Source organism: Lethenteron reissneri, chromosome 23 (assembly GCF_015708825.2).
Source record: "Lethenteron reissneri isolate LAM-NWPU_2019-01 chromosome 23, ASM1570882v1, whole genome shotgun sequence".
Lineage (NCBI taxonomy): Eukaryota > Metazoa > Chordata > Hyperoartia > Petromyzontiformes > Petromyzontidae > Lethenteron > Lethenteron reissneri.
The window spans coordinates 3,784,153-3,807,296 of NC_083801.1; the positions used below are offsets into that span (position 1 = coordinate 3,784,153).

The 23,144-nt window shown below is 45.2% G+C and overlaps 1 protein-coding gene across 2 annotated transcripts in view; it reads right to left on the bottom strand.

The window, feature by feature from the left end:
* LOC133345859 (neuropilin-2-like) overlaps positions 1–23,144 on the bottom strand; it is a 149,015-nt gene that overhangs the window by 118,430 nt on the left and 7,441 nt on the right. For both annotated transcript variants that reach the window (XM_061556903.1, XM_061556902.1), the window contains exon 2: positions 15,722–15,899. In XM_061556903.1, the coding sequence (XP_061412887.1) occupies positions 15,722–15,899 (178 nt within the window). The remainder of the gene's footprint in view (positions 1–15,721; positions 15,900–23,144) is intronic.

The window sequence follows — 23,144 nt, forward strand, 5'->3', positions numbered from 1 at the left end:
TATCCACGTCGATCTAGAGATAGGAGTGGAGCGCACGATTCGTTGTTATCTGTGATGCTGCAGCGAACAGGAAAAGTCACAATGATGCCACATGACATTAGCCACATGCCTGACTAGACATTTAATTATTGTTCTTGCGTGCCACAGCTTCCAATCTCAGCACGCATTCCATATCTGTACGTAGAGCACGAGATATTGTGGAACACTTCTTGCAAGTTTGTGTGAAATAGTGGCAGACACCTTTCCCGCTATGCATTCTGGGCGTGTCTGACATTACACATCGCACAGTGGCTTACATCCGGCAAGATTTTACATTTAACATATTTAATACAAATAACACATTTTGCAACTTCGTAAAATCACTGCTGCAAACCATGCCTCATGGCCGATTGAAACTATGCCATACATCATAAGGTCGCATTCATTACACACAAAGTGCTTCCCACAGATTAACCACAATACCTTGCTGATCAAGTCAAGGCGCATATACCATCACGCGAACTCTGGTCATTCTCGCAGCGGCGTTTGGCTAACTGTTGAACAAAGATGGTCACTGCATAGCGAGCTTTCAGGTGCACTTAGGCGTCCGTCTGGAATGCTCTTTCTTCCGATATTAGGAAGCCACTGGAGCTATGCACTTTTAAATCTAAATGGCAAACTCATTTCTTTAGAACTGCTTTTTATTTAGTTTTCTGTCCTTCCGCCGCACCTCCGATTGGCACAGTTGGCTACGTACGGTGCGAAAGAAGTTAAGCATACATATATATCAGCCGTGAGGGTTGTCTGAGCATACGTCATCACACTTCACCACACTAGACAATTTAGGGTGGCAAAGTGGTGGGTGGAGGTCTGCCAGGATTGATCCATATATGACTGATGTCAGCCATGGCCGGGAATCAAACTGAGGACACAAATTCATAATCAACGATTTTTGGGTTTAGATCGCGTTTATTTATAAATGTGTCGTAACCCTCCACCACCCGACACGGCCAATCAGTAAAAATGTGTCACGTTGACAAAGACAAATAGTTCACTGCTTTAGCCCACCGGTGTGTTGAAGCAACAACATTTACAATTTGAGTACGACGTTTCGCTGGTAATTGCGATCAGCATCATCGGGCAATTCGCCAGAATGGTGAGGCTCTCCTGTGTCTCCCGTTCTTATATAGAGCAGCAGCAGGGTGACGTCATCATTAACTCATTAACTCATCAGGTGCAAAGATTCAAGGGGGGAGTGATTGTAATTATATACTAGATTAGTAATCAGGCTATTGTTACGATGCGAGTTGTAGATTAGTAATCATTTGGAATGTGTTTTATTGTGATTATGCTACATTAGTAATCAGTTAGTGGTTGTTTCCCTTATAAATAATTGTAATGTGTCTTATTTAATAATACGCTTCCAGGCCGCACTAAGCCTATAGCTGTCTGAGCGATTAAAGTTATTTCTGTTTCTCTCAATTTCAATCGATTCTCTAATTAGTCTTTGCCAGTAGTAACTAGTTTTTACACAACACTTCCACGTTGTCAAAATCAATTGAGTGTCCCTGTTGGCATGCATGTTCTGCTACGTGTTAAACTGAGGACACAAAGTTCATAGCGTAATGCTTGGACTACTGTCTCACCCGTCCACCCCATTACACAATCTATAGTATACGTATATCATACAAATTTAAGGATGTCTTTGAGGGATACTCTATATACAAGATAACTCCTCTTTTATGCTACCCTATTATCCATGACTCCTATTTTTCCTCCATGGATATTCGGAGTAAATTAGCGGATAGTGCCAGGAGAAAATAACATCCGCAATCTGGGCTCCCCCCACATCAAAACGGCTAAGAGGAGCTCTCCTGTGCACACACATGGAAGCAAATCTGTGGAGGCAGTAGGTTCCATCGGACACACACGTGCACACAAACGCATCCCTTATGTGTGTGGATACACCAGTGAGACCAATAAGGGTCTGATTGGTTGACCCCCATTGATGGGCAGGGATTGCACCCGGGTACATTGATGCTTTGGCAGTATCTCCCCACTGTGCCCTTGCCGTGGGGTTTTAGCCATTGTCCGCAGATTGAAAATAGACCTCGTTCATTTCCTCCGGGGGGACAGCAAGTAATCTTGACCGTAAATTTACGGAAAGTTTCCACCACGAGCGCAATGTGCCCCAACTCATAAATTACGTGAAATGCAACTCATGAATCTACCAATCTTGCCTCCACATTGCTCAATTACCAGCATGCATTATTGCCACTGTGCTGCCTCGCCTGATATACAGAAGGTCGTGGATTCGATCCTGACCCAGACGCCCGTATATTTGGAGTTTGCATTTATTTCACCCTCTGTGATCGCGTGGATTTTTCTCCTGGTCCTCTGGTTTTTCCCCTCCACATTTAGAAACATGAGTTTAGAGTATTTGGCTGCTTTACATTTCCACACGGTATGCCACTTTGTTGAGCTATCATTTGTGGCCAGGTAGCTTCTGAAAAAAGAGCTGTAAAGCTCAGTGGGCCTTACCTGGTAAAATAAAAAAACTATATATCGTACTTGAAATTCATCATAATAGCTAATGCACTCATATATAAAACAATCATTGGATATTTGGGTTTTTTGTCATGGAGTTCTGACACATATGCACAACCCTTTTGAGTGGACTCCACGTGATGATTTAATTTGCTTGGCCATGTCGGGAGGTGGAAGGTCTTATGAAAGACATTTGGCCGGATCGTTGCGTGACCTCACCCAAACATCAACCGTGAATCACAAAAAATCCTGACCGAAATATTCCTGGAGTAGCTGAGGTCAGTCGAGCCAACACACACCACAATCGTTTGGCACCCCATGCATGCCTGGGATGCTGTTTTGTTTTTAATTTGTAAATACAAGACAACGATATTGTTTATTGCATCCCGTTTAACAGCGAGACGGTCCATTTTTTATAGGCTATGTTGAAATATTCACACAAAGCTCCAGTGTAAATAATGTTCACTGCTGCGTACAATAGAGTGCCTTTGTGCTAACATGCTTGAGATAGAACTGGTGTTGTTCTATTATACTTAAAAAAAATCAATCTCAGCCATTCCTTCAGAAGATCCCATTGTTGCAGCTTAAGTTTTGCTCGTTGATCTGTTTTCACTGTACACTATCCCTTTAGAAACCTTTCTGTAATAAATTTCAAGGCTAAGCCATGGTTCTTTTTTTTATCCGTAACAATATAATCTCTTCCATTTTATTCAGCCTCGCTTCACCATCCCATCTCTCTCTTTCTCTGGTTCAGTCCTCTATACTCTCTGTGCGCCATGTATTCTGTCATCCCTGGCATCATTTGCCTCATGCTTTTGCTTTGAGTGATTTCCCGACTATGTCTTTTTTTTACACGTGCCCCTCATCCAATAAGAAACCTGTCCGGAGTCAGGAGTAGTGTGTGCTTTGAGGAGCAGCTAACGATTGGGCCAGTCTGGCCAGGCGATATACCTTACCCACTATTTCAGCACGCGTGTTATGTATGTATCTCACACTAAGGACACAATTTTAAGCATCGTATAACCATTCGATTATTTATTCTGAAGTGAATAATAACAATGTCAAATATTTGTCCAGGAAAGCCTTTGCTGAGTCTCATTACCGGTGCTCAGGTGCGGTTTGCAGGGTGGATGCTTGATTTAAAAAAAACATAAATTAGTGTTTGGCTTGTGGGAGAAAACTGGAATACCCGGAGAAAACTCAAGCATACGAGGGGATACCACCAGCACTGGCATCTCGCGGCCAAGTCTTGCAGCCCCTAAGCTTACAGCGCCCGGCAAGCCCTGGTGGTGGTTGCCCATAAAAACACTGGCCAGGTGAAACTTCTGCTAGGCTACATTCATGGTGATTTGGTTGTAAAACCACATGCGTCAATATTCATTGTATCTAACTTATCTCCTTAGACTGTAACTGTCTCTTCTCGATGAAATATGTTTTAATTGCACCTAAGTGTACCATCGTCTCACTTCTCGCCATGATGTCTGCCCCCCCAATTAATCTCCTTAAAACAACTATTTTTCTCCACTGCCACCTGTAAGAACGTGCCCCTGCTTTGTACAGCGTTTTGCGACGTGCTCACACTGAGACACTCCATGAACGTGATTGCATTGCAAACTATATTTCAGATACGGCACTCACATTACAAACATTCGTGTGCGTATATCTACACATTCTGCCGGTGCTAATTTCACTTCATCTGCAGGCATCTAATTAAACCATTGATTCCACTGTCTGTCCACATGGCTGCTAACATTCCCCTCCAATGCCTCAAATCTATCACCTAAACCGGTGTTTCACCTTTTACAAGCATCGCCTCCGTCGACAGACTGCACTCGACACCAAACACTGTCTCCAGATATACGTATTCCCAATGTTTTCTTCTCGTACCATATGCTTTGATCTAGTAATCCTGCATAATAGATGTGTTTTTGGGTTAATCTTCAATTTGGGATATGTGGGAGATGGTGACACGTGGTCAAGACTAACGATGGAGTGGCAGCCACAGGAGGAAGGCAAGGCTGAGAGGCTGCCCACTGCAGGGAGATGAAGCTATTACATCATCTCGTGTGCAGGAGCTACATGGATTGTTGCATTTGCGAGACCATCAGGGATGTGGTGGCCTTCACACCAGATGTGGATAAATCCGGACGGGTGATGATAATGATTGTCATGAGTATTCGCCACGTTGCCACGGACGTAACAAGAGGCGTTGGTGAAACTGGCTAAGTACAGGAAAAACCTTGCCCAACGCGGTTTAATTGAACGCACGTTTCGGCTATCCACGGCTTACCCAATGAGGTCTGTATTCTGGAACGCAAGAGTGATGTTTCGGGTCGACGCGGTTTTACGCTGATCACATTCTCATCTCCATGTCGACAAGTAGTGCGGTTAGGGTGCTGCATCCGTTGGAAGGTGTCGACGAATCGACTGCGAGAACTATTTATTTACCACGTGTTTTTTTGTGTGCGTATGTTTTGTTTGTTAGCGTAATAATGTAACACACTCAACACGCACGACGGCACCTTCACGTATAGCCGCATGCGTCTACACGTGCACTCGTCGGGGACGTCGGTCATAAGGACGCCTGGATGGCGAATCGTGAATGTTCACGTGACAGAGTTTACAGGGGCGAGCGCTGGGCGTGAGTGCCGCGCGAAGGGGAATCGAGACGCAGGTTTTTGTGTGGAGGTGAAATTGAATAGTAAGGAGTGTACACACGCGCACAATAAATGAAGAGAGACGCTGCATATTTTGTACACTCACAAGGGCGGACATCATGTAGAATTAGCTAAACAATGGGGGATGATAATTTTTGACCCAGGAACGCAACTCTATTTTTACCACAAGGTCTATGATTTGTCGAACGCGGTTTTGCCCAACACGGCATTTTCCAGGAACGTAACCCCCCACCCCGCGTTCGGCGGGGTCTGCCTCTTACTTCAACGTATCTCCTACGCCTGTCAGTGACCGTCTCTTCACTCTACTCCCGGCTTCATTCAACCTCCCACCGCAACCCCTCTCAGCTTTAAATGTTCGTCTGACTTCGGTTTAAACATTAAAAACAACAAGGCATTCAGACGAGCTGAAAGTTTATCCCCCTAATTTTATATAATTTTGACTCATTCGCCCACGGAGACATCTCCTGAAACCTCATTACTGTATTCCTAATTCTTAGCCAAATATTTTTTTACATTTAAATAATTAAAGTGCAGTGTACCATACGTGCGGATCGTGTTCAATATTCATGCCGGTGTGCTAGCAGGACATAATTATTCAAGAAACACTACATTTTTGGAGGTCTCATGAATGCAATATTCATTATCGCGTATAAGTGTGACAGAATTCATATTGCCACGCAATCTTGGCAGAGTCAATGTTAACGATGCACGGGGCCACTGTTGAACATCATTAAACAACCGAATTACACAACATGGGACTCGCTCCCTCCCCGTCACCTTTTAAATAGGTGTGAAGGGCAAGGGTAAACGTTAATAACTAATGAGGGCGCAATTCATACGTGTTTATGCTGAACCCTCAGCTCACGAATAGAGTGCTTTCAGACTCTTAGGTTTTTTCGATAAAGTCACGTAGGTAATTTATTTTTAAATAAATTAAATCACGACGTTTCGGGCGCAACACAAGCGTCCTTCCTCAGGTGGGGACAACGTAGCGAAAGCACAACCACTTAGATGTGTCTCAGAGATGGCTGTGACGAGAGATTATATAGTCGCAGAGGCTTTGTGGTGTAGATGGCAGAAGTAGATAAGCAAGCTAAGACCTTAATTAATTACAAAAGTTATCAAAAGGGAAAATGTAGTAACCCAAGTCAAGAAATGGTAACCGATTTTTCCTGTTGTTGTAACTTTCTGACCCACCCCCACTGGACATCTGTGAAAAAGAGCTTCACAGCTTATCAGATTGTTCCAAGATGAATACAAATTCTGATTCCAGTGCACCGTTTGGCACATGCGAAATTGACAAATAGTACGGCGGCCTAAGTCACTGCGAGGTGCAGTGCCACTCCCTTCACGTCCCCGTTAAAAACAAACTTTCACATGTTCACATGTTTCGTTTGTCGCTAGACAACATTTCTATATGTGTAGCAAACTGATCACTGGTTTGATACCATTTTTGTTTCATGCGGTTACTAGTAAGGAAAAAAAAATACTTGAGATCAAGATTTGCACGCTTTAGTTTTGATGATTTTTTTTTACCTATTGTGGTATATAATAACAACCCCTTTGTCAAGCCACTGCTGAATAAAGACCTCCCGACATTGTGATTGTTTGACTACATGCTACCACTTTGGTCAGTGTGGGTCGGTGAAGAGGGAAGCCCCAAGACTGGTTCAGGACGCACTCACCGCTGACGTTAGTTGGGTTTGTGAATTAAACTCAGGTCACAAGTTCATAGTGCAGTGCACGAACCACTTTGCATCTACTCCTCACGCACAGTATATATGCCTCGGATCGAATTGAATCATTTGTCTTGCTGTTGGGGAAAAAATACCACGAAAAATAAGGCGACTTCCTTGCCATCCAAAATGCTGAAGATTACAAAGTATTACACCTCCCAGAGTATTGCTGCTTTTTCGGCTCCTGCACTCATTCCAACAATCACTTTTTAGTCTTCTATATTTGTATCAATGTCTGTACAATATGCGGTTGAATTTCGATTTAAAGCTTTCGTGACTGCAGGGATTCAGTAAAGTCACGTAGAAGGGAAATAATGAAATAATAAAAATTTAACAATAAAATTCTCACGACGTTTCGATTGCAACACAAGCAATCATCATCAGGTGTGAAAGCGACAGCAAGAAAATCGGTTACTCATTTTCCTGTGGTTGCACTTATTACCTGAACACGACATGCTGTTGACCACTAAGTCTATCTTACTATTCAAATTCACACTCGCAAGGGCGTAGCACTCATCTCTACTCTCACCTGCAGTACAATTTGCGATTCTTTCTAAACTAAACTATTTTTTTTATTTTACCAGGTAAGGCCCACTGACTTAAATAGAAGTGACTTGGCCATAAATGATAGCCCAACGAAGTGGCTTGCAATGTGGAAATGTATCGCAGCAAAAAACTCTCAACGCATGTTTCTAAATGTGGAGGAGAAACTGCAAATATTCCGTCAGGGTCGTGATCGATTCCACGACCTCCTGTATACCCGGCGAGGTAATTAACATCTCGCCACCGTGGTGCCCTTTTTTGACTCATTTGCTTCGTTACATTTAGAACGAGCACTCAAAAAGAACGTTCAGAGGCACGGGTGAAAACATGGAAAAAAATTGTCTTGAGATTCGGACATCAGAAGGATGACACCGACATGGCTGTGCGGCACAGCGAGAGAAGAGGAGGAAGTGAGTTCCAGGCGACGGGAGCTGCGACCTTCACCTTGTCTGGGTCGAGAGAACCAGGGTTCGACCAGGCGGAGGCCACTGGAGGCAGCCCATAAAACAAGTTGGAACAAGTTAACATTTTTTACTCTTTTGATGCTAGACATCATTTGGACACATTCGTGCATTCAAGATTCCTAGAAAGCGGGATTGTATTGTAAACGAATTGTCATTGCCTTTGTTATTGCCTGTATACCACGTGACATGTCCGTTCTTCTGATAGTTCTCACGTGAAGAATGCACCATCACAATGTCTCTCGCGATATATTCCCGTACTTCAAAGTCATTGTCAAATATTTATGCTTTAATTTGGTTTCCTCTGCTATGTATCGCACTGTGATCCTGTCAGCCTGTCTCATTAAGTTGTTTTGGCACCCTGATGCCTGGCCATACCCACGAGGCCCAGGCAATCCTCACAATGCTGTCCCGTCAAAACACACAACACGCCGCTGTCAAGAAGGTCCCCGTGAAAACAATGACGGGAGTACCTCCTCTGTGTACGTTGTGGATGGCCGTGCCATGCAGAATTCCCCACGGCGATACAATGTGAATGCATTAGGCATTGAGATGGTGGCTTAATTTAATGTGCAGGGGCGGCGGGGGGGGAGTAGAGGGGCAGTGGGAGATGGGTCGCTGTAGAGGCCGCAACTTCAACGGGGGCAAAGGAGCCGCCAGCCACGGATGGTTGTCGAGTGAGAATTCCGGAACTAAGAAGCTGCAGCAGCAGCAGTGGGAGAGAATGAGCGACCTCCCACTAAGTGAAGGTTCAGGTTTCACGTCTATTTTGCTTCACCCGGTGAGCAACTCAGGAGGCATGGGAAGCCTCAAAGGCAGCAGCGACCCAGGCCACTGATAATGTAAAACATAACAAGTACAGGCAGACCTCGTTGAAGGTGTTGAAGAGGCGTTCCTGGAGAAGTGAGCTCTCATCGAATCAGCGCTAAAAGTGGGGGGGGGTCATTATACCAATAACGCTGTCGGATGCGTTCCCGGCGGCGTTATTTCTTTCGCGTGAGCAATATCTGCGGGCTTCGTTGGGGCATCGGGGAATAGCGCCAATAGTAATGATTCACCTAGTAGCAAAGTAGCTACATATGCTACGGGCCCAAGCTATCAATTTCGGTTCAGTGATTCTGCACTTGCTCTATTACTATAGTACTATACTGCCTTCAACTATTATGAACGACTGGGTGTTTAAGGTTAGCGATTTGTCGTATTATCTGGCTGTATAGCAAATGAAATAATGCAATTAATTTACTATACAAGTAGAAAATTAGTGTTTTAACATTTACGTATTTATTTATTTAGGGCCCCTTCATAACATATTCCACAGGCCCACACTAGCTTAACACTCTTACATTTATGATAACACCGTCAGGAAGTATCGTGGAAGGTCCTCGCAAGTGATATAAATGTACCGCACTCCTCCTGCAAGGTTGGGGGTTGCTGTGTTCTGAGCGATGCCCTCGGTGAGGCTTCTTCTCGGGTGAAGTCCTCGAGACTCTTTGCTGTCATCTTCTTGGTTCTTTCGGTAAAGTCACGTAGAATGGAAATAATAAAATAATAAAAATAAAACATAATTAAATAATTCTCACGACGAAAGCTTTAAATCGACTCTTTGCTGTGTTCGTGGGTTCTCTCGCCTGGCTTGAACGCACTGCTATTAACATTGGAGGAGGGGGGAGGGTGGGAATATCTAAAACAAAATTTTATTTAAAAAATTCGTGACCACGAATCGTGCTAATCGAATCGCTGGGGAGGGGGGTGGTTGACTGAGAGCATGCGTCGCTCTCGTTGGCTGAGCGAATGATGGGGGACGGGTGCGTTTCGCTCGACCGACGCTGCTGCTGCATGTTATCGCTCGTAGGCACTTTGTAGACATTTTGACCGCATTTCTTTTTTGTTAAGCGATAAGAAAAATTGTTCTCCCGGATAAAGAGCACTGTAACGACGAAACAGCGTTCTACGGGGGTCGCGCTAAGCGATGTCTGGTGTGTAACAACGAAGCAGCAGCATTATAGAGACATCAACAACAGTGGATGTTGAAATAAAAACATTTTCAGAAAACAAATGTTGGCTCAGAAAAAAAACTACTTTTAAACACCATGGTAAAATTAACTCACAGAAACCTCGAAACAGATGTACCGTCATGATTGCATGAACACGTTAAGCATTTGCTGCTGGAGTGAAGCGCACATGGGAGGAAGTACGGGATGAGAGCAGCGATGTAGGCAGGGGTGAGTCCTTGGAGGATCTTAATGATGGCGAATGTGATCTTGAAATTAATCTGGGGTTTTACTGGGAACCAGCGGAGGGGATTGGAGCACTGGTGGTGTATGTGGTCGCACATTACACAGGAAATGCTGACACCACATGGTTAATATCAACCGTCCACGTTTCTGCTTTTGAGGGCCAGTCCTAGTTGATGGAGTCAAACTCGCATGGACATGTGATTAGAGGAGACGCGATTCGTCCCCGTGCCCAACTACTCAACATGAGCTCAACAACTCAACTTGTATTGTAATCCCATGAATCTTCACACACACCGCACCCTATCGCTTATCAGACAGAACATCATCTCCTTCATAACTGGACAATTAAAGACAAGCCACAGTAGGGCGACTGTGGCTATGCAACACACACAATGGGCGCTCCTTCAACGGCCCCGCCCACCTCCCCCTAACACGTTCCATTCATTGGCTACCACATTCAGATAAGCCCCTCCTCCTTAACTTGTATTTAAGAGCTTGTCTCTTGGAATTTTGCCTCACTTGATACAGTAAATCTTAGCTGTGACGGTCCCACCTGATGACGGAGACTTGTGTTGCCTCCGAAACGTCGTGATTTATTATTTTATTTCTATTATTATTAATATTATTTTATTATTTATTTTTACCTACGTGACTTTACCGAAAAAACCTAAGAGGAGGAGGAACAGCAAAATTACTCAAACTCTGATGAAGCCCTCTCTTGGTTAGCAGACCTCGACATTTGCATTTAGCTCTCGAGCATATTGCAATCAGATGCAAGAATGGAAGAAAATAGAATTCGTCAGACCTAACCCAAGTAGACACGAAAGTCACCTTGGTAATTTAGCATGCGTGGCGAAATAATGGAACGGACTATCAAAATGAATAGCCTATATTAATGTACGTATTTGTTTTACTATTGGGTAAAAGAAATTCACATTCGTGAAAAGTGGCACCCGTGCAATGATAGCCCTGGCCAGACTGTGCTCCCTTTGTGACGATCACGTTTTTCATTTGAATGGCTCAATCTCGTTGGCAATTCGCAGGACCGACTTCGGTCGAGCGTAGTTCCATTTGTGCGACGTATCAATTTTTTTTTTCACTACACATTCTGTAAACAGTGGGGAGGTGATGAAAGACTTTTTATAAACAGCTGTGCCGTGGCCAAAAACAGCCAGGCAGCTGCACGGGGCCAGCCTATGACCGCCGCTCCCAGTTGGCCTGCTCACTGTTACTGGTAATTCTCCTGCGGTGGACACGCGCTGCCCAAAGTGATGTCGCCACTGCCTTCACGCGGCTCGCCGATGTCGTCACGTGTGCCCTGCCCGCCGCGTACTTGCGTGCACACGCGTGTTGCTCGTGTCAGCGTGTATATTGTATGCCATGTGGAGTGGGGGGTGAAGGAGGTAGGGGGTGGGTGGGTGAACATGAATCCCCAAGCGTGTTTAAATGTTGCTTCTACATGCCTAATTTTTAACCCATCCGAGAGCGCGTCTCACCGGGGGAGATGGAGCGATGAAATGAGCTCGTGTGCAGGTGCTGGATGGATCAATCCAAGCAGGGTTATTTTGCGAGAGATGGTGGGTGACAGCTTGGTAAGGCCTTCATCCAGCAGTGGTTTGAGCGTGGCTGACGATGGTGCTGGCCAGTTGTTAGGAGTTAGTGGACCAAATTGGCAGAAAATTGCAGGCCGTGTTTGTTTTTTCAGTTGCGGTCATCAGCGGGACCTGCCTCTCCGCGCACACGTATGCTGTGTCTACTAGAGATGTTACACTTAATAAATAAAAATCAGTTTGCCTTTTATACACTACAGCTTATCATTAATGATGTGAACGTGTAATGGGGTGCACGTTAAAAAATAAAACATTTAGATGTTCTTCATATTCAACTTCTTAATATTTGGAAAACTCCAAAGCACCTAAATTCGTGTAGAATGATTTATGATTTTGTTATTGTTACCGGAGCCTTGACAAAACGACCGCTTGCAATAACTTGCAAGTCCTGCGTTTCTTGATATTGTTTTATTTATAACAAATCACCTTATATTCTCTCATGTCATGAACCTAATGTGTTGAGGGACAATTTTTGTGTTATTTCAAACGCAGCAAATTAAATTTTGCCCCGGCATGCATCCCTCTTTTGTGCCGTGGTGTTCAAAATGACCTTGTCTTAAGGAAGGTCGAGAGAGAGACATGCAATGGCTCTGAAGTTCCTACCTGCATTGTTCATCAAGTGCACGTGCATGAGGGCACAGGAGCACGTCCCCGTGTGTCGTTTGCTGAGCATTAAAATGCTCATGCCCCACAAACCGCATTAATTGTGTTTCTCAAAACGCTGTTCAAGTCGCCGTGGAAGCGTGCACTATCCTAATGTAGCGTCGTATTTGCAGTGTAATAAATAGCGAGATGCTATTCGAACGGTACCCTGGTACGCTCGATATTTTATCCTTTATATCTGTAAGATGTTTATGGAAATTCTCCACACCTGGGATGATGTCAGCCTATTATGTATATCGATCAAAGTCAAGTCATCCCCAGAGGAATAAAGGGCTGAGTCAATCCCCGACAGGGATTTAAATGAGCAAACTTTCCAATACGGAGTGAATTTCACAACAACACTGGGTGGTATTTGTTACATTGAAGCCGAACAATTATCACCGTGACACTGTCTCAGACACACTCTTTATATAGCAGACACAACTCAACAGACGGCTGAAGTTGCCTTACTCTGGCAGAAACTATAGTGAGATATTAATCGTGAAGAATACCCATATTCCACGCTTTTTAACGCAAAAAAATATCCTGAGCTATCGATATTTTGTGCAATTCAAGGGAAGTAGGCAAGAGTGGTGCCAATTTCATGGCCAAGGGCTTACGTGAAATTCCAGCTGAATTCGCTCTTGCCTTTGGTAGCCTCCGATAAATTATCCAACATTGCAGAGTAGCAATTTGTCAAAATAGATATGAAATGTTCTGCAACTGAAGTTTCAATAGTACAGTAGTCTTCCGTGTTTTATATTGTGTGGATAACAAAAAAAGATATGTTTGTGTTTTCAGTAAAAGAAATTACTTAAAATTGTAAATTGTCCATTTTTTTTAGAATTTTGTTCACGAGGTCATGGAATTGCATGCTTGCATGCTTCACTTGATGCATTTTGAAAACAGCGTTTTCATTGTGAAAAGAAAAAATAAATGTTTCGCGGAATGCGTGCGGTCACCTGACAACTTAAATGTGCTCGTAGCAAAGTGCAGAACCTTGGTGAGGTCGTTGGCGGTGGAGAAAAAAGTATATCCACAACTTGTGGTAACAAAAGCCTCTGATTTTCTATTGTCAAGATTGTACATTTCAACCCTATGATTATAGTTCATTCAAAAGTGACACAACTTTACGATTCAGAGGACTTCACCAGCAAATGAGGATCATTGAAGCCAATTTGAACCATATATTTGCAGCACCGTGGTAGCAAAATCGTTTTTGGATCGGGATATTTAAAACTATCCCTCATCAAATGTTTGTCTCCAAGTAATCCAGATTGCAGACATATTTGGACCATGGATAATTGGGATACCGTTGCAGTGATAAACATTCCAGCAGCGTCCTTCACGTACAACATTGGCTGCCACTGCACCCTCCTGGTGAAGGTGTGAGTCCACCGCTCGCTTTGGGACCCCCCACTATGTAGTTGTAGCTCTGCCCCACGCTTCTTTGGCCATGAGAAGGCCCTTGCCTTTGAATTCGAATTTACCAGTGGTGTGGCCCGTTGGGCGAAAACCACGATGCAGTACCGTATGTGGAACCCCATTGCATCTCTCCACATACAAATACAGGCAATGTTAAGTCCACCACCACATTGGCTTTCCAGAGCATCATAGCCCAAGCAACATTTGTTTGAGCCAGCAAAGCCTTTATCGGTTTCAACCTTTTGGATATCATCAGCCGAGTCAGACTCGTTAAAGAAATGCTACTGGTTTACCAGACGTTATTGGCAAGAGCACTCCATATAAACTACGGGAAACCCATTCAATGCGAAACGCAAATCACCGTAAGCAAACTCATCATGCGTTGCCGTGGGGCAGCAAAAGAAGTGCAAAATACATACACACATCATGCGTAAAAACAAATCCAGAACTCCGTTCTGTCACTCCACGTGCAGTCTCAGTAAAGCATATATTTAGTCCATTAGCCTGTTGGATTTCCAGACTAATATACCGTGCTGTAAATATACTGGTGGGGCACGGAAGTCTGTAGGGGTGGTAAGGAGGAGAAGAGGGAGGTGGAGAGGGGGAGAGGGGGTGTGGGCAAGGGGGTGGTGCAGTAACCCTTGTGGGGAGCGGTGGTGCAGCGGTTAGCGCAATGTGCTTCGAAGCCAGCGAACCGAGTTCGATTCTCACTCACTGCCAACACCAGTAACGATTATCTGAACCGATGCTGGGCCTCCTCTAGGTCGATTGAGCCTCAAATTTGTACTTGGGTGCGAAGCGCTTCGGGAAAAGCGCTATGTAAAATCCAAGATAAGATAAGATGATTAAGCATCGCCACTAGGGAAACAAAGGCGGTTGGCCATAGTGCTGGCCACCCACCCCCTCGTTTTTCGTGACAGCCTTCATGGGTGCTACTCGCTACGAACAACTACTTGCCCCCCCTCTCTACAGTCTGTTGCAGGCTATACGGTGCGGTCACTCACAAGCACACGCTTGAGCACAGCAGTGAAGGGTGCCCTGGCTGGTTCCAGCCCAGATAACCCCCCCACCTCGGCCCCAATAGAGGGGCATGCAGGAGCCCGCAGGAGCCCACCCCCTGCCTGCCTGCCCTGCCACGAGGAGCCGCAGTGTGGTGGCATCCCAGCACGTGGTGGCGCCCGTCTGCGATCGCCTGCCCTTGGGTTTACCAGAGGCTGCCTCCACACACGGCACCGTAGTCTTAAGATCCGGTTAGGAGCAGCTTTACCCTCGCGTGACTGTCCTTCACCTGGTACTAATATGCGGTGTATAATCTTTATCCCGAGCGGGTGGGCAATCGTGGGGCCTCGTGTACACTGGACCTTGATGAGACGAGCCACCGCTTAGCGTTATGCTGGTCTTCTGCACGGCGGAATGTTATCGTCACGTACACTCCAGTGTGTAATGTATATTCATTGCAATCATCAGAGGGCCGATGAAAGGAATTGTAACAAAATGAGACAGTTGAACTTTTGCCATTAAAGGGTGGGAATGTGTTTTCAAAATATGATCACCAAGCAATTTTTAACACCTGGACAAAGGCCGGCTGTCATTTGATTCGAGTGATATTGAGTCTGGAAAGGTGACCACAACTTTGCTACAGACCAGTTTCAACAAATAGCATGAATGTCAACACACATTAGGAATATCAATTTCAAATGACGAGGAAATCAAATTGTGTAGCCGCCTCTTTGGGGAGGGCAAGGTAATGTGCCTCGGGAAGCCGTCAACCCCATCGTCTCGACCGTGGACTTGGACGCGCGGCACTTAAGTGAGTGTGTGCGTGCCTGTCGGTGAAATTTGTTGAGGATTGCAACACGGTACCGGCAATCGTTGGTCCTCTCCACCTCGAAGTGCGGGTTGAAGTTGAGGATGATGCGCTGATCGCTCTGCGGAGCCTGGACCAGCCACTCGCACATGAGGTGCGCGGGGTAGTCCTGCGGGTAGCCCGGAGACATGACGTAGCCCGGCTCGCCGGCAGACAGCTGCCAGTTGCACGGCACTGCGAAGTCAAGCATGGGGGGGGGGGGGCAGAGGGGAGAGGGACAAAGGGACAACAAGGGCTTAGAAGCAGCACATCCTCCCCACTGAGGAACGGAGGGCCCAGGGTGAAAAAATAATTTGGTTCGTTTGAACAAATACACGGCTTGTGGGAGATTGTACCCGAGAATGATGCACGACGTACGTCAGTTCTGCTCATCAAATGTAAAACAAAATTTACGCTATTCTGGGTACATAATAGAATAATCAACGTACAAATTAAATTGCCGAGCTTGTGTGGATATGGTCAACGCAGACAATAAAAAGGATTAAGTTTAGTTGAATTGTATAAAAAAATATATTGTTAACATCTTGAAAGTCACAGTTAACCTTGTATTAATCTGACTAAAATCGTGACAGCATCGTTAGATACATATATTTTAGTTGACTGCATACGGTATTATAGATTCAGTTCTACAAACAAAAATCAGGCATTATTACACAATGTACATTCACCAATTTCTGTTCATAATGACTGTGCTGTCGGGGTTATGTCAGGAGGCAAAGCATACTTAGTCACATCAGATCATATCAGTAAACAACCGGGATAATAACACCACGCAAACTACATCGAGACCTTTATTATCAATAGTCCTTTATTCCCTGCCACTGAGTGGGAGCGCTTGTATTGTGGTCGTTAAAGATGATTTTGCAGTTAGTGCAGCACAGCAGAAGCACCTCCGATTAGCACGGTTGGCTATGTGCGGTGCGAAAGAAGCTCAACATAAAGAAGTGTGCTCACGAATGAGATCGCTATTTTGTCTTTCACAAGTCAGCAGAGACGTAATAGCCCCCGTCATAAGAATGTGGAATTTGTTTTTACCACTGGCTCGTTTGAGCAGGAAATTACTTTTGAGTGCACGACATTACCGAGGGATAAAATGTGAATTTGGTTACAGGCTAACGGACGTTCAGAGTTCTACGATTTCCATCGCGGTATTATTTTTAGCTATAGCCTCACATCCGGACGGCTGTAATTGTAAAATGTCGGGTTCACATCTTGGTCAGGGGTTAGCTCAGTTCATCATCCCTCCGGGTTTCATGACACACAATACGCGCCGCCTTGTGAGACGTCAACACCCACCCAGTGCTCGCGCTACGTACGGATCAACTAACCCCTGCCCGAGGAAGGTAGAATTTTCACTTCGTTGAGTCATCATTTGTGATCAGATCGCTTCTGAAAAAATAAGATAATGGCTCAGTGGGCCTTAACTAGCAAGATTTTTTTTACATCTTTAAATTGATTTGTTTACTGTGCACTCTTATCGTGTGTTTGTATTGTTTGTTGTTCTAGCGTTCTGACCTGCCCCTACTCAACATATGGGAAAAATAATTTCACAGCTCATAGGATTCCTCCAGTATCAATAAATATTCTGATTCATTGCCGACTGAATGCCACAGAACATGCACGCTCATTTGAGCGTGGAGCGTGGAGGTGCTGTGACTTAATTTTTTAAAAGAGATTTCAATAATGCACGTGGGAAATATTTGCATCAAAAAGTTAAGTGTCATATTACTCATTAAATAAAACCTACTGCCTCGCTTAGGAATACAATAGATCACAAGTTTTAATATTGCAAAAGTAACGAAATATGCCAATATTTGTTTTCAACATGGATTTGTTTGGTGAAGGAATCAAATAATACGACTCGTGCAATATAGAATACAGATTATGCATATACCATTTAATTTCATGATTTGATTGCTAAAAAAATCTTCTTTTCTCCAATTTGCTTACCCAGTAAACGTGGAATGTTGGGCCAACGATGGTTAATTTCCAACCACATGTCAACGTTGCTGCTGCAACGTTGCATTTTTACCGAGTTTTTCCCAACAATCGACTCCATCTGCTCTCAAGCCACGCCTTTCAATCCATCTGCTATCAACGTGCTATTTGTATACGCAGAGCGATGTATGCGCCTGCATTAATCTAATTCACTTCCCATCTAATCTCATTCATTTCCCATTTCCTTCTCTCGTCATACTAATTCCCTTCGTGTCCTTATTCTTCGTTGCCAATGCCCCGTGCTTCATCTCTGTCTTCTTTTGAGATGCATTTTCGCAAATCTCCAATCTTTATTTGTGGACATGAAAGCGGAGTGTGTGGATGATGTTAAAGGTCACACTGGGGGTGGAGGGGGCCGCTGTGTGCATCCTCGGAACTGATGTCCACGTTCGGCCGCTGAGCCGAGAAAAAAAAGTTCAGGTCGTAGGTTCAATGATGGGCAGCCACCTGCGTTCAACCTAGGCTCTCATCTTCGAACGTATGTTATGTTTTTTGTTGTTGTTTAAATTTCAGTTGAATTGGTCTAGTTGTGCCCTGAGCACTATTTTTTTTGTTATCTATAAAGCTGTTGCATGATCTACACGTGGCGAACCCCGCTAAGGGGCTCTCAATCGGAAGGCTGCGAGTGAAACTCCTGCGTGGGGCTGATTCAGCCCATCGTCCTTTTGGTGCCAATAAAATTGAGTACCAATTTGTGTGGAAGGCAATCGTGGTTGTCCTATTGATAGACTCCGCCGCCACCATGGAAATGTGGAATTTTCACTCCCGTCACGAGGCTGTCAAACAGCAGACGCCGGGATTGATCAATTGATCATCAATGACATTTTGGCCTGAATTTTTGAGCTTCTCCACGGAATGTGTGAAAGTGCCGGTCCAACCGTTGGCCAAGTCGAGTCTTTGAAGTGACTCCCAGAGTGCCAAAGCGGCATCACGTGGAGTTGTTTCCTGGCATCCTGCGCTGCACTCTAACGGGAGCTCTGATTATAATACATCTGCTTACTTAGCAACGTGACTCAATAATAGCACACCTGGGACGCAATCAGTGATTTAGCATAAACCATTTACAACCGTTCTCTGTGCGACTCCTAACAAATTGGGAGCATCTCTCACTCGTTCTCCGAGCACACTCTTCTGCAAGCCACTGCTTGCACGCCACTGTCAGTGCGTTTGTGCGCGAGTGTTATTGTGTGCTGCACGTTGATACGTGTATGGGTCTGCACGAGTGCGGTATGCTAGTACCGTAGATTGAGCAGAATGGTTTTAAGAATTATCTATGTTGTTTTTGAACTTCTTTCGCACCGTACGTAGCCAACCGTGCTAACATCGGAGGTGCGGGGGAAGGACAACAAACTAAACACAAAAGGCGGCTCTGTATAATAAATTCGTTTACAATCTAGGTTTAAACGTGCGTAGCTCCAGGAAGAGCGTTCCAAACGGCCGCAGAAGTGCATCTGAAAGTGCACGATGCGAGTGACCGCCTTTGTTGGATGGCTTTTATTCGAGGCCCTTGTAAGGGAGTCTTACTGGTAGGAACCTCTGGTTACACCAGCCCACAGGGGATTATTGTGTCCGTCTGTCCGTCGTGCAGGGAGGGGCTGGGTGGGGAGGGTGGGGCTGGGTGGGGGGTGGGAGGGGTGGGGCTGGGTGGGGAGGGGCTGGTCACCCCGTGGTGCCCATATAAAACTCAATGTTTAACCTACTCACGCCGGCTTGTGCCCGCCCTCACAGTCGGGCATATTTGCGGAATACACCACGCCGCCGTTGACCCTGGCCATTGACCGAGCAACCCAACGTTCCTACCAGCTCCCTCCGCAGGAATGTGTTCTGTTCGTGTTTCCTTGAGCCATTGTCTACCCCAGTGTTCAGGTAGCACAGTTAAGTGTTTTGTTGCAGTCGTTTGGAATCTACGGCTGCCTTATTACTGCAGCCGTAGGGCCTTGACTGCTGATGTAATCAGTGTAATTTTTCAGGTCTCTCAATGTAGTGGATTATCTACGGCTGTCTTCGCATCCCTGTCAATGTTCGCAGGTGCGACGGTGTGTTTCCATGTCGTTTGTGCTCAGTGGCATCTCTCGGAACGAATTGCATTGTCTCTGTCACTCACTGGGTGATCATCTAAGTGTTACTTAATGTCTCTTGGCGTGTCCGTTTTGTCGTAAATGTTCCCCATTGTATTCCAGGTGTGCTCTGAGTACAGTACCACAATACGGTCCATTCAGAACCCTGACAAGGCAGTGCATTCGAGAGCGGCCCACAAAAGGTGGCATCACATCATTACTTCTGAGATTCATTCAAGCGACTTCTAATCCACACTACTCGATGCTGCACTTTCCCAAGCACAATGACATAATTGCAACTTCTAGGATCCCTTCCAGTTACTTACGATTCACACAGTAAGGGGCACACTTTCCAACGTGCCCTGCTACAAATAAATGTTCATCATTTGAGATAAAGGGACTTGATGTCTTTTTGTTACAAATCTCAGAGCTGGTATCTAACCGCATTATGTGCAAAACTAAATTGAACGTGACGGGCTTTTGTTCCAGTAATCGATGACCAAGCTGAGATAATCAACTTGCTACACTTGAGAACCTGGTTCAATTCACAGGTGGCAAATTGGAATTAAACCCAGGCTCTCAGCTCTGTGACCTTTGAGCCTCCTTCTGTTGTTGCCTCGAATTTGTTTAAACTCTGCCGCCATGTAAAGCCATGCATTCTGAAATCTCTCCCGTGCTTATTAGTATGTATATAACCTAGTGCCTCTCAGACTACCTCGGTGTGTGTGTGTCAGCACGCCTCGCCCTCTCTCAGCGTTTCGTAATATTTCTCAATATTCATCGGCATGCCTCCTTGTAGCTCTGTGCAGTGAAGTGTGCTGCAGTTTATATCAGTCTCTCTCGGCATATGTCGGTGCTCATCAGCGTGCATTGATGTGTTCCGTATATAATCGACACAAGCGTTGCACCGAGCACACTCGCGTCTGTGCAGCATCAACGGTTCCCGATTGTAACGTTGGCCTCGGTCGAAACCCTGGCCCACGATGTGAACTTCCCAGCCCTGCTCTGGCCACGGTTTTTACCGCAACAAAAGCCTCTCCTCTTCCGTACGCTTCACAGTGGCATTTTTTGTGGCTGCTTTAACCACAGCTTCGTGTAATCTACGTGTCTTATGCAAAAGGGTTTTCCTTCGTTGACAAGCCTTATCGTGACAGCTGTTCGTGATGGGATATCATGGTGCTCTGTCGGTTGCCAGCGATCAGCAGGAACTATAAAGGCACTTTGCGCAGATTATTTTTATCTCCGCTTTGGAGTAATGTATTTTCCCCATTTGGCCTTCCTTGTTGAGGTAGATACACACCTCATATATGCTCACATTTGATATGAGGGCTTGCCAAGATTTCTCGACTCCAGTGAGGAAGTTGTGGGTTGGTTTTCATACCCAAGGCTATTGGTGCTGATCTGCCTTTTCCAGATGGCTTATGCGTGGGCAGGCAGTTGATTATTTGTGTAAGACCCAGCTCTCTGCAATGGAAACAGCCCCGTGGATACCTATTTTAACATTCTACCCCTTTTGTTTACATACAATGAACAGCCAAAGAAAGTTGTCACAATAGCTGTTGAAATTTGTCCGCAATGGTGACCGAACCTAGCTTCTGTATACACCTCAAGTCGACAAACATGTTCACATAAGTGCTTCTGGTCCCATTCAGCAAATGATGGTTAAGTGTACATCACCTTCACAGTTTCGCGACTGCATTGTGCCGGGTGGAACAGATGAATAATGGTTAGGGCCCTGTGCTATGAATCCGATGACCCTGAGTTAGCCACAGGTGAGGTGTGTTCTGAGTAATATCTAAAACCGGGCCGAGGCTCCCACGTGACCAGCATGGTGAAGTATGGTCAAACAACTCAAATGAATGACGTAGCATGGACAGGTCTCCATCCACCATTGCATGGGGAAAGTTACTTTACCGTTATACTGGTAGGAACCTCCTGGTTACACCAGCCCACAGGGGATTATTGTGTCTGTCGTGCAGGGAGGAGCTGGGTGGGGAGTGTGGGGCTGGGTGGGGAGGGGAGGGTGGGGAGGGGCTGGGTGGGGAGGGTGGGGAGGGGCTGTGTGGGAGGGTGGGGCTGGGTGGGGAGGGGCTGGTCACCCCGTGGTACCCTTATAAAACTCAACGTTTAACCTACTCACGCCGGCTTGTGCCCGCCCTCACAGTCGGGCATATTTGCGGAATACACCACGCCGCCGTTGACCCTGGCCATTGACCGAACAACCCAACGTTCCTACCAGCTCCCTCCGCAGGAATGTGTATAACAACTGTCATTCTAAAATGCGATACAGCATACGCTTTGGGAGTTATATAACTGCATCTCAAGACACTGTATCAAAGAGCGTGGGGTTAATCACATCCAATGAGGAGGGCATATGTGTGACAAAGAAAAGGCAGCCAGGCAAAGGGGAGATGAAATAACTATTTTTTTCCGGACTTGAACCGCTTGCAAAGAGTCGGGAACACGAATTACAGAGAACGCAACACATTGCTTGATTTGAAGCTTTCGTGACTGCAGGAATCCATGCAGCAGGGAAACTGCTGTGATTGTCTCACCTGCTGATGGTCGCTTGTGTTGCGATCGAAACGTCGTGATCTATTAATTGTCTACCACCGTGACTTTACCGAAAGAACCATTACATTTGGAATACGCATAGGAAGTGCTCTTGTGGTGAAATTCGTTGGGTTTTGTTTTCCGTTCCGTGGCTTTACTTTTTTGGCTGGAATGACTCGTGAGCAGACACAATAGAGAACTCCTCAATGCCACACCTGAAATAAAACTATCGCGGTTAGGCTAAAATTACGTGATAAAACACAGACCAAGAGTAACGTATACCCTGCAATGATAGTATATAGAATGATGGTATAAACTAATGATGCAATTCAATACCCTGTGCAGTGAGAATAGGTTTTTCCCCTTTTTTCTGGCAACACAACAGGTGTTAAGATTCTACTTGATACAGTAATTTTGCTAGTGACGGTGCCACCTGAAGACTGGAAGCTTGTGTTGCCTCGGAAACGTCGTGATTTAATTTATTTTATTTTATTTTTAACCTACGTGACTTTACCGAAAAAAACAAAGAGTAAGGTGTTAAGATGTTAAAACACCAAACTGAAACCCTTATACAGGGAATCATGTCTGCATTAACCACAATACTTGAGGTCAGAATGCAAACAAAAAACACACTCTAATAATATATGCATTGTCCTTGAAACTGATTGATCCACACCAGAGACAGCTTTCTTTTGAGCCTCGTCTCAAACGGTGTTAGACCAGACGACGCTTTTCAATGTAGCGAACTCAATGCAAACAAGTTGTGTGATTGCAGTGGCCAGCAGTCTCGTCGTGGGATCCGTGACAGGGT